Source organism: Hyperolius riggenbachi, chromosome 5, assembly GCF_040937935.1.
Source record: "Hyperolius riggenbachi isolate aHypRig1 chromosome 5, aHypRig1.pri, whole genome shotgun sequence".
Taxonomy (NCBI): Eukaryota; Metazoa; Chordata; class Amphibia; order Anura; family Hyperoliidae; genus Hyperolius; species Hyperolius riggenbachi.
Genome location: NC_090650.1, coordinates 143,576,194 through 143,590,808, shown reverse-complemented (window position 1 = coordinate 143,590,808; position 14,615 = coordinate 143,576,194). Strand labels below are relative to the sequence as shown.

The following is a 14,615-nucleotide window of genomic DNA, read 5'->3' as shown; positions in this document are numbered from 1 at the left end:
CACTGATAATGCCATAAAAGCAGGACATGATAACATAGTCACATTTTAAGATGACCCCACATGTTTAGCATTGGAGTTTGATGTCAAATTTGGAAATATGATTATTTGTTCTGCTAGTAGTAAAAAATTGGTTGCTTCAGTAGGCTAGAAGATCCAAGACAGGTTTGTGTTAAGGTAGGGTTAGTGTCAGGCTTCAGCTAATGTCAAGTGTTAAAAAGTGAATATTAAGAAGCATTTGCAGTGGAATCTTGGTTTGCAAGCATAATTTGTTTCAAAAATATGTTTGTAATCCAAATCACTCTTATATCAAAGCAAATTTTTCCATAAGAAGTAATGGAAAGCCAGTTGATTCATTCCACAAAATTCAAAAACAGTTATGGTAAATTAGTGTAAAGTAAAAATGTAAACAAGACTTTCACTATAACAGAATCATTGCAATCTGTTGGCTCGCCCCAACCTTTCTTTTTAGTGTGGCTTTAACAAGGAATTTATCTATTGACAGTTGCTTTTTCCTGCTTTTGAGGATTTCATGGAATTTTGACTTTGAATAGCCTCTACACCCAGATTAAGAGCAATTACACACAATCGGCTCAGTTGTGATAGTGTGACGCATGTATACTTTTTTTGCTTGTATATCAAGATGTTGCTTGTATATCAAGCCAAAATTTCACACACATGTTTGCTTGTATTGCAAAGTGCTCTTAAACCGAGTTAGTCATAATATACAAGGTTTTACTGTATTTGTTGTCCACAGGAACTTTGGTTTTACAGAAATGAATTACTTTCTGCTAATATATATCTATCTGACTGTCAAAGTCACCAGTATGTAAGTATTTTAGTGACATAGGTACCTCTCTGTTATCATGCTCCATCCTCAGATAATCCCAAATGTCTGTCTCCCAAGACGAGCCCTTTGTGTACATCATAGAAAAGTAGAAAGTTGCTTACACATGCTATATTATGGCTCATACACACGGGGCACAACTGTCACCACAAACACGTGGCACGCGCATGTTTCGGCGAAAGGTCCCCGTGTGTATGAGGCGCGCGCCACGAACCGTCGCCAGTCAGAGCTGTCGCCAGGCAATTGACGTGGCCAATCACTGGCAACAGGTGTCGCCGCAACTTCGCTGCAACTGTCGCTAGTCTGCCACGCGTACAGTCTGCATGTGTATGCGGCCTAGTAACAGCAACCCATACACCATGTACGAAGCTTCCAGCGGGGGGAGGAACCTTCGGTGACAGCTTCCGCCGCATCTCTGTCCCTCTGTGTGCCGTGTGTATGGCTGCTGCACAGAGGGACCTGGTGACGAACTGTCGCTGCTTTTTTTTTTGTCTCTTGTGAAACATTTGTGCCTCGTGTGTATGAGGATTTAAACTCAGTGAAGGCCACAGTTTGTGGTTGCCTCAGCTGATCATTTTGTACAGGTGTCCCCAAGCCCATATAAAGATCTGGTACTCCAGATCTTTAAATCAACCCCCCCCCCCAAGTGCCTTGTTTCCTTTCCCACCCACACCCTCCCCTGGTATCAGCCATTATGTCATGCACCATGCCTTCCTCCATTGAGGCCGACACATCAGTCTGCTATAGAAGATTGAGGCCTCTGTAAAACATTCAACTCCTAAACAAGTTCTGATCCCTCCATGGTAATAAATGCGTTGCTTTGCTATAACAAAATGAGTTGCCTGTGCATTTGTGTGTTTGTATGCACCTTTAAGGTACCATTAGATGAAAGTCATCCGAAATTCCAGATGATGTTCACTTTGGCTGATTGTTCACTTTTCTAATGTGTGTATAGCATATGGTTGACATCGCTTAAGCATATGGCTGATGTCTGTAAGGTTCAAACATGTTGGATTCTTAACAATCCCTGACACCTGATTATGCCCAATTGCTAAGTTATTTTCTCTCTCCCACTGACTCCATTATGCACCGATTGTCATCCCTCCATCTAAAGGCCAGCAATGCACCTGCACAGCATTGTTCCCCAGTTTGTCGTCCGAGGGATTGTTTCCCTATCTCCAATGGGCAACAGTAATCGCATGTGTGTACTTAGTTTTAGACTGTTATGTTTCAATTCTTGACCTAAATCTGTTTAAAGGGTAATCCTAACCTGAGTCACAATGAAGTGTGTGTGCATTCTGCCTGCAAACCAAACCAAACCACTTGCTTATGATTGTTAATATGGTGAAGTAATGGTGTGTTTGTGTGTTAGGAATCATGACCCATATGCAATTCATTTTTTTACCTGAGTTATCTCCTAGGAGATAATCTCCTAGGAGATAATTTTCATCTTCTCTGTAAACTAAATTTTCAACATTTTACAATTGAAAAAGTACCCAAAAGTTGGTGAACTGGTGCCATGAAATTTATTTTGAGTATTTTCTTGTTTGCTGTTGTCTTAAGGCATTTTATGACAAGTTGTAAAATAGCAACTAGGTGAAAACTCAGAAAATGTGAATTGCATATGGCCCCATGTATTATAATTTCCTGCCTGCTGGTGGTAGTATTAAATTGAACTACTCTGGACTTCCACTATTCACCAGCAGGTGGCCTGTTACTATTGTGCTTATGGACTCGCAGATTCCGCTCTGGCCTGCGGGTGCTTCAGGAGGACTGTCTGTAGATTCACACTTACTCCACCATCTGCATCACACTAATTAACTGGACTATATAAAGACTGCATTTTGCTTCAGCTAGTTGCCAGAACTTTGTTGCTCCCAGGCCTGAATATTCTAGATTCTCCTGTTCCTGTTACCTGATCTCATTATCCTGTTGCTAAACCTATATCTTGCCTCAACACTGCTCATGCTTGCTCCCTTGTACTATGTCTGTATCTGTTAATCTGCTGCTGAACCTACTATTCAATCCTGACCTTGAGTTAAGCCCCATCTACACCATGGGACATTGTAGCGATCCGGCGGCTCGATTAGCCGCCGGATCGCCTCTTCCGCGTGCCCGCCGCGTCCCCGCTCGCCGCGCGTGCGCCGCATTCGATTCCCCGCTCTTGCCCGCTCGTCCCCGCCGGCGCCGCTTATCTCCCGCACGATTCCCTGCCATTGTCCCCTCGCGGGGATCGAGCAGGGAATCGGCGGTGCGGAGATCCGTCCTGTCGGATCTTATCAATCGAGCCGCATCAGCGTGAGCCGCGTTGTGCAGCTCACTCTGGTGTCAGTGATGCCGTGATGAGTACTCTTGGACGCATGCGGCATCACGTGGTCCCGCCCGGCCAATCGCCGCACAGAGCGGCAGCTCCAGGAAGTAAACACTGCACGTCACTGAGTGCAGTGAATATTAACCACTTTGAATCCCTTGCTACTCTTATCAACTCCCCACAAAACTTCACTTGAAGCTCAGGGGAGTATTTTTTTTTTTTTATTATTAATTAGTATTTATATAGCGCCAACATATTACGCAGCGCTGTACAGTGTGTGTATATATATATATATATATATATATACAGGATCTTCTCAAAAAATTAGCATATTGTGATAAAGTTCATTATTTTTTGTAATGTACTGATAAACATTAGACTTTCATATATTTTAGATTCAAATAAACACAACTGAAGTAGTTTAAGCCTTTTATTGTTTTAATATTGATGATTTTGGCATACAGCTCATAAAAACCCAAATTTCCTATCTCAAAAAATTAGCATATTTCATCCGACCAATAAAAGAAAAGTGTTTTTAAAACAAAAAAAGTCAACCTTCAAATAATTATATTCAGTTATGCACTCAATACTTGGTCGGGAATCCTTTTGCAGAAATGACTCCTTCAATGGGGCGTGGCATGGAGGCAATCAGCCTGTGGCACTGCTCAGGTGTTATGGAGGCCCAGGATGCTTCGATAGCGGCCTTAAGCTCATCCAGAGTGTTGGGTCTTGCGTCTCTCAACTTTCTCTTCACAATATCCCACAGATTCTCTATGGGGTTCAGGTCAGGAGAGTTGGCAGGCCAATTGAGCAGAGTAATACCATGGTCAGTAAACCATTTACCAGTGGTTTTGGCACTGTGAGCAGGTGCCAGGTTGTGCTGAAAAATGAAATCTTCATCTCCATAAAGCTTTTCAGCAGATTAAAGCATGAACCCACTTTTGAACCAGAAACAGCGGCAGAAGCGCCTGACCTGGGCTACAGAGAAGCAGCACTGGACTGTTGCTCAGTGGTCCAAAGTACTTTTTTTTTGGGATGAAAGCAACTTTTGCATGTCATTCGTAAATCAAGGTGCCAGAGTCTGGAGGAAGACTGGGGAGAGGGAAATGCTAAAATGCCTTAAGTCCAGTGTCAAGTACCCACAGTCAGTGATGGTCTGGGGTGCCATGTCAGCTGCTGGTGTTGGTCCACTGTGTTTTATCAAGGGAAGGGTCAATGCAGCTAGCTATCAGGAGATTTTGGAGCACTTCATGCTTCCATCTGCTGAAAAGCTTTATGGAGATGAAGATTTCATTTTTCAGCACAACCTGGCACCTGCTCACAGTGCCACAATAACTGGTAAATGGTTTACTGACCATGGTATTACTGTGCTCAATTGGCCTGCCAACTCTCCTGACCTGAACCCCATAGAGAATCTGTGGGATATTGTGAAGAGAAAGTTGAGAGACGCAAGACCCAACACTCTGGATGAGCTTAAGGCCATTATCAAAGCATCCTGGGCCTCCATAACACCTGAGCAGTGCCACAGGCTGATTGCCTCCATGCCACGCCGCATTGAAGCAGTCATTTATGCAAAAGGATTCCCGACCAAGTATTGAGTGCATACCTGAACATAATTATTTGAAGGTTGACTTTTTTTGTTTTAAAAACACTTTTCTTTTATTGGTCGGATGAAATATGCTAATTTTTTGAGATAGGAAATTTGGGTTTTCATGAACTGTATGCCAAAATCATCAATATTAAAACAATAAAAGGCTTGAACTACTTCAGTTGTGTGTATTTGAATATAAAATATATGAAAGTCTAATGTTTATCAGTACATTACAGAAAATAATGAACTTTATCACAATATGCAAATTTTTTGAGAAGATCCTGTATATATATATATATATATATATATATATATATATATATATATTGTCTTGTCACTAACTGTCCCTCAAAGGAGCTCACAATCTAATCCCTACCATTGCCATATGTCTATATTATGTAGTGTAAGTACTGTAGTCTAGGGCCAATTTTTAGGGGGAGCCAATTAACTTATCTGTATGTTTTTGGAATGTGGGAGGAAACCGGAGTGCCCGGAGGAAACCCACGCAGACACGGAGAGAACATACAAACTCTTTGCAGATAGTGCCCTGGCTGGGATTCGAACCACGGAACCAGCGCTGCAAGGCAAGAGAGCTAACCACTACGCCACCGTGCTGCCCTAGGCGTACTTGTGATAAACAGTGTGCTGTATGCCCAATAAGCTATCTTATTATGTATATAGGGTATCATTTTAACCGTGACAAGTGAGAGAATAGATTTTGTGTTGTTTGACAACTGAGGGCTAAGTCATGTGATTGTTTTTACCGGAAAACTGAATGAAAAGCAATAAAACTGTTGTTTTCATGTACTCTGTACCCCCAAAGAAATACTTGTAAAAAAAACAAACAAACGTGACAGCATTGAAAAGAGAATACATAGTTACCCTAGGGACTTAGCTTTTAAAATATGTATTCTATGAGAGTGTGTTACTGTTAATCATGAAGATAAGGGCTTTTAATTACTGATAAAGTACAATGAGAAAACAAAAAACACAAACCAGAAACTAATATGTTATCGCCATACATTGTACTAGGAACATTATTTAAATGTTGAGATAACCAGGACAAATTAGCAAATACAATGTGTGTGTTTTACCTATGGTAACATTGTTTATTTGAAAACTATAGTGGATGGAAATGGAGAAATAGTGTATTTTTACTTTTTTTTCCTCATTTTTCCCTTTAAAATGCACAGATAATAACATACCGTATTTTTCGGAATATAAGACGCTCCGACATATAAGACGCACCTAGTTTTAGATGGCAAAAATCAGGAAAAAAAATTAACTAAACCTAGATGCGTCTTTGGTGCAGGGGCGTCTTACCAACCTACTCCCCTCTAAAATGTCCCCATCTAGGCTACACTGGCCAGCTACACTACACTTCACTAACTAACCCCTTCTGCCCCCCACCAACTACACTACACCTCACTACACTTCACTAACTAACCCCTTCTGCCCCCCACCAACTACACTACACCTCACTACACTTCACTAACTAACCTCTGCTGTCCCCACCAACTACACTACACTTCACTAACTAACCCCTTCTGTCCCCCACCAACTACACTTCACTAACTAACCCCTTCTGCCCCCCACCAACTACACCTCACTACACTTCACTAACTAACCTCTGCTGTCCCCACCAACTACACTACACTTCACTAACCTATGCTGCCCCCACCAACTACACTACACTAACTAACCCCTTCTGCCCCCCCACCAACGACACTACACTATGCTACACTTCACTAACTAACCTCTGCTGTGTCTCACCTGATCCTGCCGCCGCGCTCCTGTCCTCCATCAGCGGTAATCCGAGGCTGCCCGATCATCCAGATTCATGTCTTCTGTATCATGAGGCTTCCCACTCATTAAGGATGCAGCTCTTTGGCGTCCCATCCGCCGCGTTCCTCATCGCTGCAGTCTCGGTATATAGACTGCAGCCTTCCGGTGTACTCCTTCCTCTGCCGATACTCTTCCTAGTTAAAGCGTCATAGGCACTTCCTGGTTACAGCGCACGTGACGTCAGGCGCACGTGCGCTGCGGGTCACACAGAAGAGGCACTGTAACCAGGAAGTGCCTATGACGCGGTAACTAGGAAGAGTATCGGGCAGAGGAATGCGTACACCGGAAGGCTGCAGTCTGTATACCGAGACTGCAGCGATGAGGAACGCGGCGGATGGGACGCCAAAGAGCTGCATCCTTATGGAATGGGAAGCCTCATGATACAGAAGACATGAATCTGGATGATCGGGCAGCCTCGGATTACCGCAGATGGAGAAGAGGAGCGCGGTGGCAGGATCAGGTGAGTATATTCTGGGACCCAAAACCGTACCTTTTGAATATAAGACGCACCCACTTTTCCTCCCTAGTTTTGGGGAAGAAAAAGTGCGTCTTATATTCCGAAAAATACGGTAATTACTAAAAGCAAATATCACCCTCACAAAGCATAATTTGTGGCAAAAAAAACAAGATATAGATCATTTACATCTGATGAGTAGCAATAGTAGCATTGGTGAATGAATGGGAGGAGCGCTGAAATGTGAAAATTGCTCTGGTTTTTAAGCAAAAAACCCTGTGGTGCTGAAGTGGTTAATTAGCCATGTGCCCGGCCGCTCTCCCCTCCTCCCCAACATGACTGAGCATGTGCAAACAGTCTAACGCGGCTTAGCCGCGGAGAACGCACAGCATGCAGCACTTTGCTGCGTTACAATGTAACGCAACGTGGGCAGTGTGAACAGCCCACTTGTGTTACATTGCTGTGCATTGGGGGAGCGTTACAGGCTGCACTAACGTGCGCCTGTAACGTCCCTGTGTGCAAGAAGCCTTAAAGTTAGTTTTAGGCAAATCTGATGTAAAATTATTACTATCAGGAATCAATATTAAGCCCGTCTTCATGTGTAAACAACTTAAGTGATAAAAACTATGTTTCTGGGGCAAACACAGGAAAGAAAAATAAAACCGTCCAGTTGTGCACCCGATGCAGATAATAGCCATTGGATACTACATAGGAAATACAGTTTGTAGCTTATTGTCTACAATTAGTGGAGCTTTCAGCGATGAGTTTAGAGTCAGGAATGGGGGGGGGGGTAGTTTAAGGCACTTGAAGGCAGGGTTAGTATTAGGTATTAGGTGGAAGGTTAGTTTTTGGCACTAAAAGGGTTCAAGTGAGAATAAATGCCAGGTAGTGCTTGGTAAAATATCAGTAATGTAAATACCAATATTTTTTACTAATTATACCACCCGGCTCCAAACTCATGTGGTGGCACAGCAATGCATACTTAACCAAGGTTCTGGCATTAACAGTCAATGTACCAACCCATAAGCATTTATAAAAAAGTATCTATACAGTGGGAAAAACATGCCATCCTACTTGCCTTAAAATGGGTGGATTCCCCTTGTGTTGCTAAAACAGCTCTGACTCATCAAGGCTTTGACTCCACAAACATTCTTAAGGTACCTCGTGGTTTCTACCATTAATGTGTTATCAGCAAATTCTTTACAACAACTGAAGTTGTAATATTGAAAACATTTCATGTGAACCTCTGTAGACCTTGTAGTTTTTGAGGAAATCGATTTTAAAAATGCAAAGAAAAATGTTTTTTAAACTGTCATTTTTCTGAGTTTAAAAACCCCTTTTTCTTTACATTTTTAAAATCGATGTTCTCAAAAACTACAAGGTCTTTTTGGAAATTTCTTTTTTTTCCCACTTGTACCCACTATTCTCCTTAGCATATGTAGCAATTTGGTTTCAATAGCATGTATGGGAGCTTTGCTAAGTCGGCAAGAAATTGAGCAAAAATTACTTGACTATGCAAAATCAATTGAATTTACAAATCGAATTGCAAAAATTTACGTGAAAGTTTGTATATGTAACAAACTTTTCTGGTCTTGTCTATGGAGGCTGTTCTGATAGTGTTGAGCAGCTGGAGGAAGCTTCCTCTTCCTCTGTGATCAGTCGCATCCCCAGCTCCCTGTAGACATGAGTCAGCATGGGTGCATCCCCGGCTCCCCTGTAGATGTGGGTCAGCGCGTTGTTTCTGGCATTCTCCCTAGGAGGATGCGCATAGCTTAGAGCTGCCTTTATAGGTTACGGAGGCGTTTCTGAGGTGTGTCAGCTGATTCTTGGGTCAGCTGACACTTGCTGCAGGGATGTTGCTGATTGGTCTGATTTTTCTGGGGGCTTGGTCTGTGCTCTATTCCTGCTATAAAAGCCCTGGGCGTTCAGTTAATCACTGTCCGCTTTAGCTATCAGTTTGCTGAGCGCTGGACCTTGTCTTGCTTCTGTGCCTAGTCAGCTAGTTTTCAGAGATATATATATATGCAGACACTGCCGATTTATATGTACTCTAGTTATATATATATTGTAAATTGTATATTATTCTGATTGTTATTCTGTGTATGACCCAGCTAAACCCTCACTCTGATTCTGTCTCCTCCTTGTCTGTACTTCAGCCATCTGATCTAAGTGCATGACCTCAGCCTGTTTAACGTTTTTGTCTCTGTCTCAACCTTCTGTACTTTTGCCATCTGACCACCTGTGTATGGTATCAGCCTGTTATTGACCTAGCCTTGCCTCAGTCCTATTGTACCGTAGTAATTCTGACTACACGTGTATGACTTTAGCTGATGATCTGACCACGATTTATCTATCCAGTGATTACGTCTATATCCAGCGTTACAGTATAATTGTAATTAGCTAATTACGATCATCACTAGTGCCCAGCTCTTTTCTACTTTGGTTCAGTTGGATTGCTGCACTGCTGTGAGCACGGTGAAGCTGGTGAATCCGGAGTGATTCTGCCAGTTGTGTTGGGTGCCAAGTAAAAGAAAAAGCCATTTCTTTTACATAGAACCAATAAAGATTAACTTTGGGCGTACCAGCTCTTTTCCTTGTTGAATACTGCACAGAGGGTGTCATTCTTTTTTTTAGCTTTTGCACTCCCCTTAAAGACATTGGGCTTGATTCACAAAGCCGTGCTAACTGTTTAGCACAGGCGTGCTAAACAGTTAGCACGTGAAGTGCCACTTTTGCACGCGCAAAGTTCCATGGCCGATCCGTGCAAAAGTCCGCGTGATCGTGTGCAAAGTCCGCGTTATTGCACGCAAATATCCACGATCGCGCGATCACAGCACTTTGCACGCGCAGAAGTCCACGAGCGGCACTTCACGTGCTAACTGTTTAGCACGCCCGTGCTAAATACCAGTTAGCACGGCTTTGTGAATCAAGCCCTATGGGTTTGATCCTTTAGTGAGTGCGAGACAATACTACCAATGTGATGTGTTGGGTGCAAGTCACATCTGTCTATCGTTTTGTGTTTCCAAAGCTCTATTGTCACCCCCACCTCCGTTGCCTCGGCGCCCTCAGCTTGGCTGTCACAGCCTTAACAGGTAGCTGCTGAGTTGGGGGCTGGCTGTGACAAAACAGGTGGAGAGCCCCACATAGCTTTGAAAACACTTTAACAAGAACTTGCACTGCAGTTTCGCCAGGAGTGAAGTTGGTCTAGAGTGTTATACAAGAGTAGACTGGTGCCAGGGTAAGTTACCCACATACTCAGCTGTAAATTAGTATTCTTCTTACTTTCAAATAGAGTTGGGCCGAACCTCCGATTTTAGGTTCGCGAACCTGGTTCGCGAACTTCCGCGGAAGGTTCGGTTCGCGTTAAAGTTCGCGAACCGCAATAGACTTCAATGGGGATGCGAACTTTGAAAAAAAAAAATATGCTGGCCACAAAAGTGATGGAAAAGATGTTTCAAGGGGTCTAACACCTGGAGGGGGGCATGGCGGAGTGGGATACATGCCAAAAGTCCCGGGGAAAAATCTGGATTTGACGCAAAGCAGCGTTTTAAGGGCAGAAATCACATTGAATGCTAAATGACAGGCCTAAAGTGCTTTCAAACATCTTGCATGTGTATACATAAATCAGGTAGTGTAATTAAGGTACTGCTTCACACTGACACACCAAACTCACCGTGTAACGCACCGCAAACAGCTGTTTGCATAGAAGGACACTCGGAAACACCGCTCACACAGAACCGGACAGTGCTGGAACCAGGATGGCCAGATCCTTGAAACTGTAGCAGAAGAAGAGGAAGGTCCGCACGTTGTCCTAAACGAAGTCCTTTATTATGGACGTATCCAAAAAATCAGTACACACAATCACACATCTCCAGCTGACATGTTTCAGACCAGGTGGTCCTTAATCATAGCTGAAGTAAGGTTGACACAGGAAAAGCCTATATACCCTCCTCCTGTGGGGGAGGCGGCCCTAAAACCAGGGATAACCTTCAACTCCACATGTAGAGGGGATATTAACAATAATAGGCATGTTAAAAATAATAAAATCAACTATATACGATAATAATAATACAGATAATAAAAAGAGGGAGAAAATGAAGTGGGCTCAAGTGCAAAATTAGGTAATTAAGGCCAAATCCCACCGGGAATTTAGACCGTTAGGGAGTCTCGTGCCCAACCTATAGATCCATAAGGCCTCGCGGCTTTTTAATTGTTTGATGGCATCCCCACCCCTAACACTTTGGGATATCCTCTCTAGGCCATGATAGGAAAAAGAGGACATGTCGCCATGATGGACTTGGCGAAAATGTTTCGCCACATTCGAAACATTAGTACTCGACCAACCTGGGCCGCAGTAATGTTCCCCTATTCTGGCACGCAAAGGTCTGGTGGTGCACCCTACATATTGTATGGCACACTCACTACAGTTAACCAAATATATGACGTAACGGGTGCCACAGTTAATAAACTGTTTAATGGGGAACCTATGGCCGTTCGCCGCGGAGATAGCTTCCTGAGTTCGAGTATGGACATTGCAATAGCGACATGTCCTCACCCCACATCTATATGAGCCTATCATATTAAGCCAGGTGGGATTCCCAGGCCTAGAGTTAAACAGACTTGGGGATAATGATTGGGCCAGAGTGGGAGCACGCCTGCTCGCAAAACGTACCCCCTGCTGTATAACGTTACGTAAATCTTCATCCCCCTCCAAAATCGGGAGGTATTTTTTAAGGATTGAAACGATCTTGTTATACTCGACACTGTAGGTTGTCACAAAAGTGGGTCTAGGAGGCTTTGTACCACTCCGGTCTACATTCTCCAGAAGTTGGTTCCTATCCCTGGAGAGCGCCCGGGCCTTGCCCCTCTTAATCATCGATTCAGGATAACCTCTCTCCCGCAATCTATCCTCAACTTTCCCAAACTCCTCCTCGAGCCAAGCTGCCTCCGAACAATTACGGCAGTCTCTAATAAACTCCCCCACAGGGACCCCGCGAATAGTATGTGTCGGATGACAGCTAGTGGCTCGAAGAGTGGTGTTACCACTACTGGGTTTCCGATAGGTCTTGGAGAGTATCTTCCCTCCAATTGGGTCACCAACCAGGGTGACATCTAAATAATCTATGGAATTTTTGTGCCAACTAAATGTAAACTGCAGATTGAGGGCGTTGGAATTGAGATAACTCAAAAATGTAGGGATACCCTCGGATGCCCCTTTCCAGATGACCAAGAGGTCGTCAATGTACCTCCCGTACCACGCAACATGCCCCAGAAGGCGGCTCCCACCCCCAAAGACGCGGCACTCCTCCCACCACCCCATGTAGAGGTTGGCTAGGGAACGGGGAAAATTTTGCCCCCATGGAGGCGCCACATCTCTGGAGGTAGAAGCCGCCATCGAACATGAAATAATTGCGGGCCAGGAGGTACTCGACGGTCATGCAGATAAAGGTCTGAAGATCCTCAGGATAGGCAGAATATCTAGTGAGGTGATGCTTAATGGCTTCAATGGCAAGATGGTGGGGTATACATGAATAAAGGGCCTTAACATCAATGGTGATCCAAAAATAATGTTCCTTCCAGGTAAACCCCCCCAGGCTCGAGAGAAGATGCTTGGTGTCTCTAATAAAACCCGGAAGACGTCTCACCAAGGGCTGGAGCAAAGAATCAACCCACTCACTCAGGCGCTCCCCCAGAGACCCAATGCCGGCCACAATGGGCCTGCCTTCCGGGGGAACGCCAGGCTTGTGGATCTTAGGGAGATGGTGAAAAACCGGGGTCACTGGATGGGTAACACCCAAGTAATCCACCATTTTCTGATCTAAAACTCCCAAACTACGACCAAAGGATAACAGATCCAGAAGCTCCTTCTGGAACACTGTCTTGGGGTCCCCTCTTAGCTTTTGGTACACGGCAGGATCATTTAGCTGTCTTAATGCTTCGGCTCTGTAACTGTCGCTATCGAGAACGACAACCGCTCCCCCCTTATCGGCACTACGAATGACAATATTAGAATTATTTTTAAGGTTACGGAGGGCCTGCCGTTCCCGGTGCGACAGATTAGAGCCACTAAAATTCCGGTTACTTTCCAACTCGACTAGATCCCTCTCCACCAACTCCTGAAAGGTCTCAACATGATTGGTTCTACTCATTAATGGATAGAAATCAGGGTTGCGGGTCAGGACCGGCTTAACATCATCAAGGGAGATTATTCCAGTACTTTCAGACGCCAGGTGATCCAAGGCCCATCTAGCATCTGTTTCCTTAAAATCTCCAATATCAGCAACGCCAGTCCCTATCCCCTGTTCGCCCAATCCCTCCATATTAGAGTCGGAAAAATATTTTCGCAATAAGAGACTCCGCACGAACCTATTTACATCTACAATGGTGTTAAACACATCCATATGATTGGTCGGTGCAAAAGAAAGACCTCTACCTAAAATTCGTGTTTCCACTTCCGAGAGCACATAACGAGAAAGGTTGACAACACTGAGCACTTCACCCCCCACCAGTCTAGATCTACCGGTTCTATGCTTTAGTCCCGCCCGTCTAGTCTTCCTTCTCCTCCCCTCCTGTCTTTCTTGCGACCCTTTCTCTGTCTCCTGTAGTACGTGGCCTGGCCCTGAGCGTTTTTTGAGGAACCAAAAATGGCAGCAGCCTGTGTGGATCGACTGTCCCCAGTGCGATCAGAGGTGTCCGAAAATTCAGAGGCCTCTGGTGAACTGAAGCTCACTCGTCTTGGCTGCTGTCTGTGGGGCCTGCGCAGGATTGGTTTTGGTGACTTAGGGGATCTCGCCATAGATTCCCACCTACCCCACTCATATACAACATTAGATCTATAATCCTCCACATCTCTCAGATACTTTGATCTCTTAGTTTCCGTATTAATAGATTCTAATTTGGCAATGTTCTCCTGCATTCTTTTATTAAGAGCATCAAACTGATCAAAACTTCTAAATTTTGAAATGTTCGTTTTTAAATCTGTGATTTTAAATTTGAGATCAATGAGCTTATTTTCCTCATAAGAAATTATTAACTTCATCAGGGCTAGAGAACAATCCGTTAAGATGGCATTCCACTCCACTGTAAATTGTTCGGAATATATTGTGGTCGGCACTTTTTTAATGCGGAGGCCCCTAGGCACAATTTTCTCAGCCACATACTGTTTTAGGGTGGTTAAGTCCCACCACACCTTTGTTTCCTTTTCAAAAAGAGACTCCAATTGTGTAAAAGAAGTTCTCAAACCTATCTCGGGCTCCACCTCCCCCACATATGGTTTCCTAGAAAAAACAGCGGCAAATTTCTGGCATCTATTGGAGTCGTAAGCCAGATCGCCCAGGCCTATCAAATGTCCATCACCCCGGACATCCCCATCATCTAGTTGCTGAACAGTTTCAGTGGTCGCCCGGGAAATATGGGCAAGACCAGTGGCTACTTGTATATGATCAATAATTTCCTCACTCGTAGGCCATTGCCAGCTAGATTCTTGCTGAGAAGTCCCTTCTTCCATAGATATAACCTGGCCACAGATAGCCTGGGAAACAGGCAGTGGAACTTGTGAGTCTGATGGCTG

General features: G+C 44.1%; 1 protein-coding gene across 10 annotated transcripts in view; it reads left to right on the top strand.

Moving 5' to 3' along the window:
- CNTNAP2 (contactin associated protein 2) overlaps nucleotides 1-14,615 on the top strand; it is a 2,604,396-nt gene that overhangs the window by 1,537,755 nt on the left and 1,052,026 nt on the right. For 9 of the 10 annotated variants that reach the window (XM_068236339.1, XM_068236338.1, XM_068236337.1 and 6 more), the window contains one exon: nucleotides 755-826. The exons of the other annotated variant lie outside the window; for it this stretch is intronic. In XM_068236339.1, coding sequence (XP_068092440.1) covers nucleotides 755-826 — 72 coding nt within the window. The remainder of the gene's footprint in view (nucleotides 1-754; nucleotides 827-14,615) is intronic. 10 annotated transcript variants of the gene reach the window in all.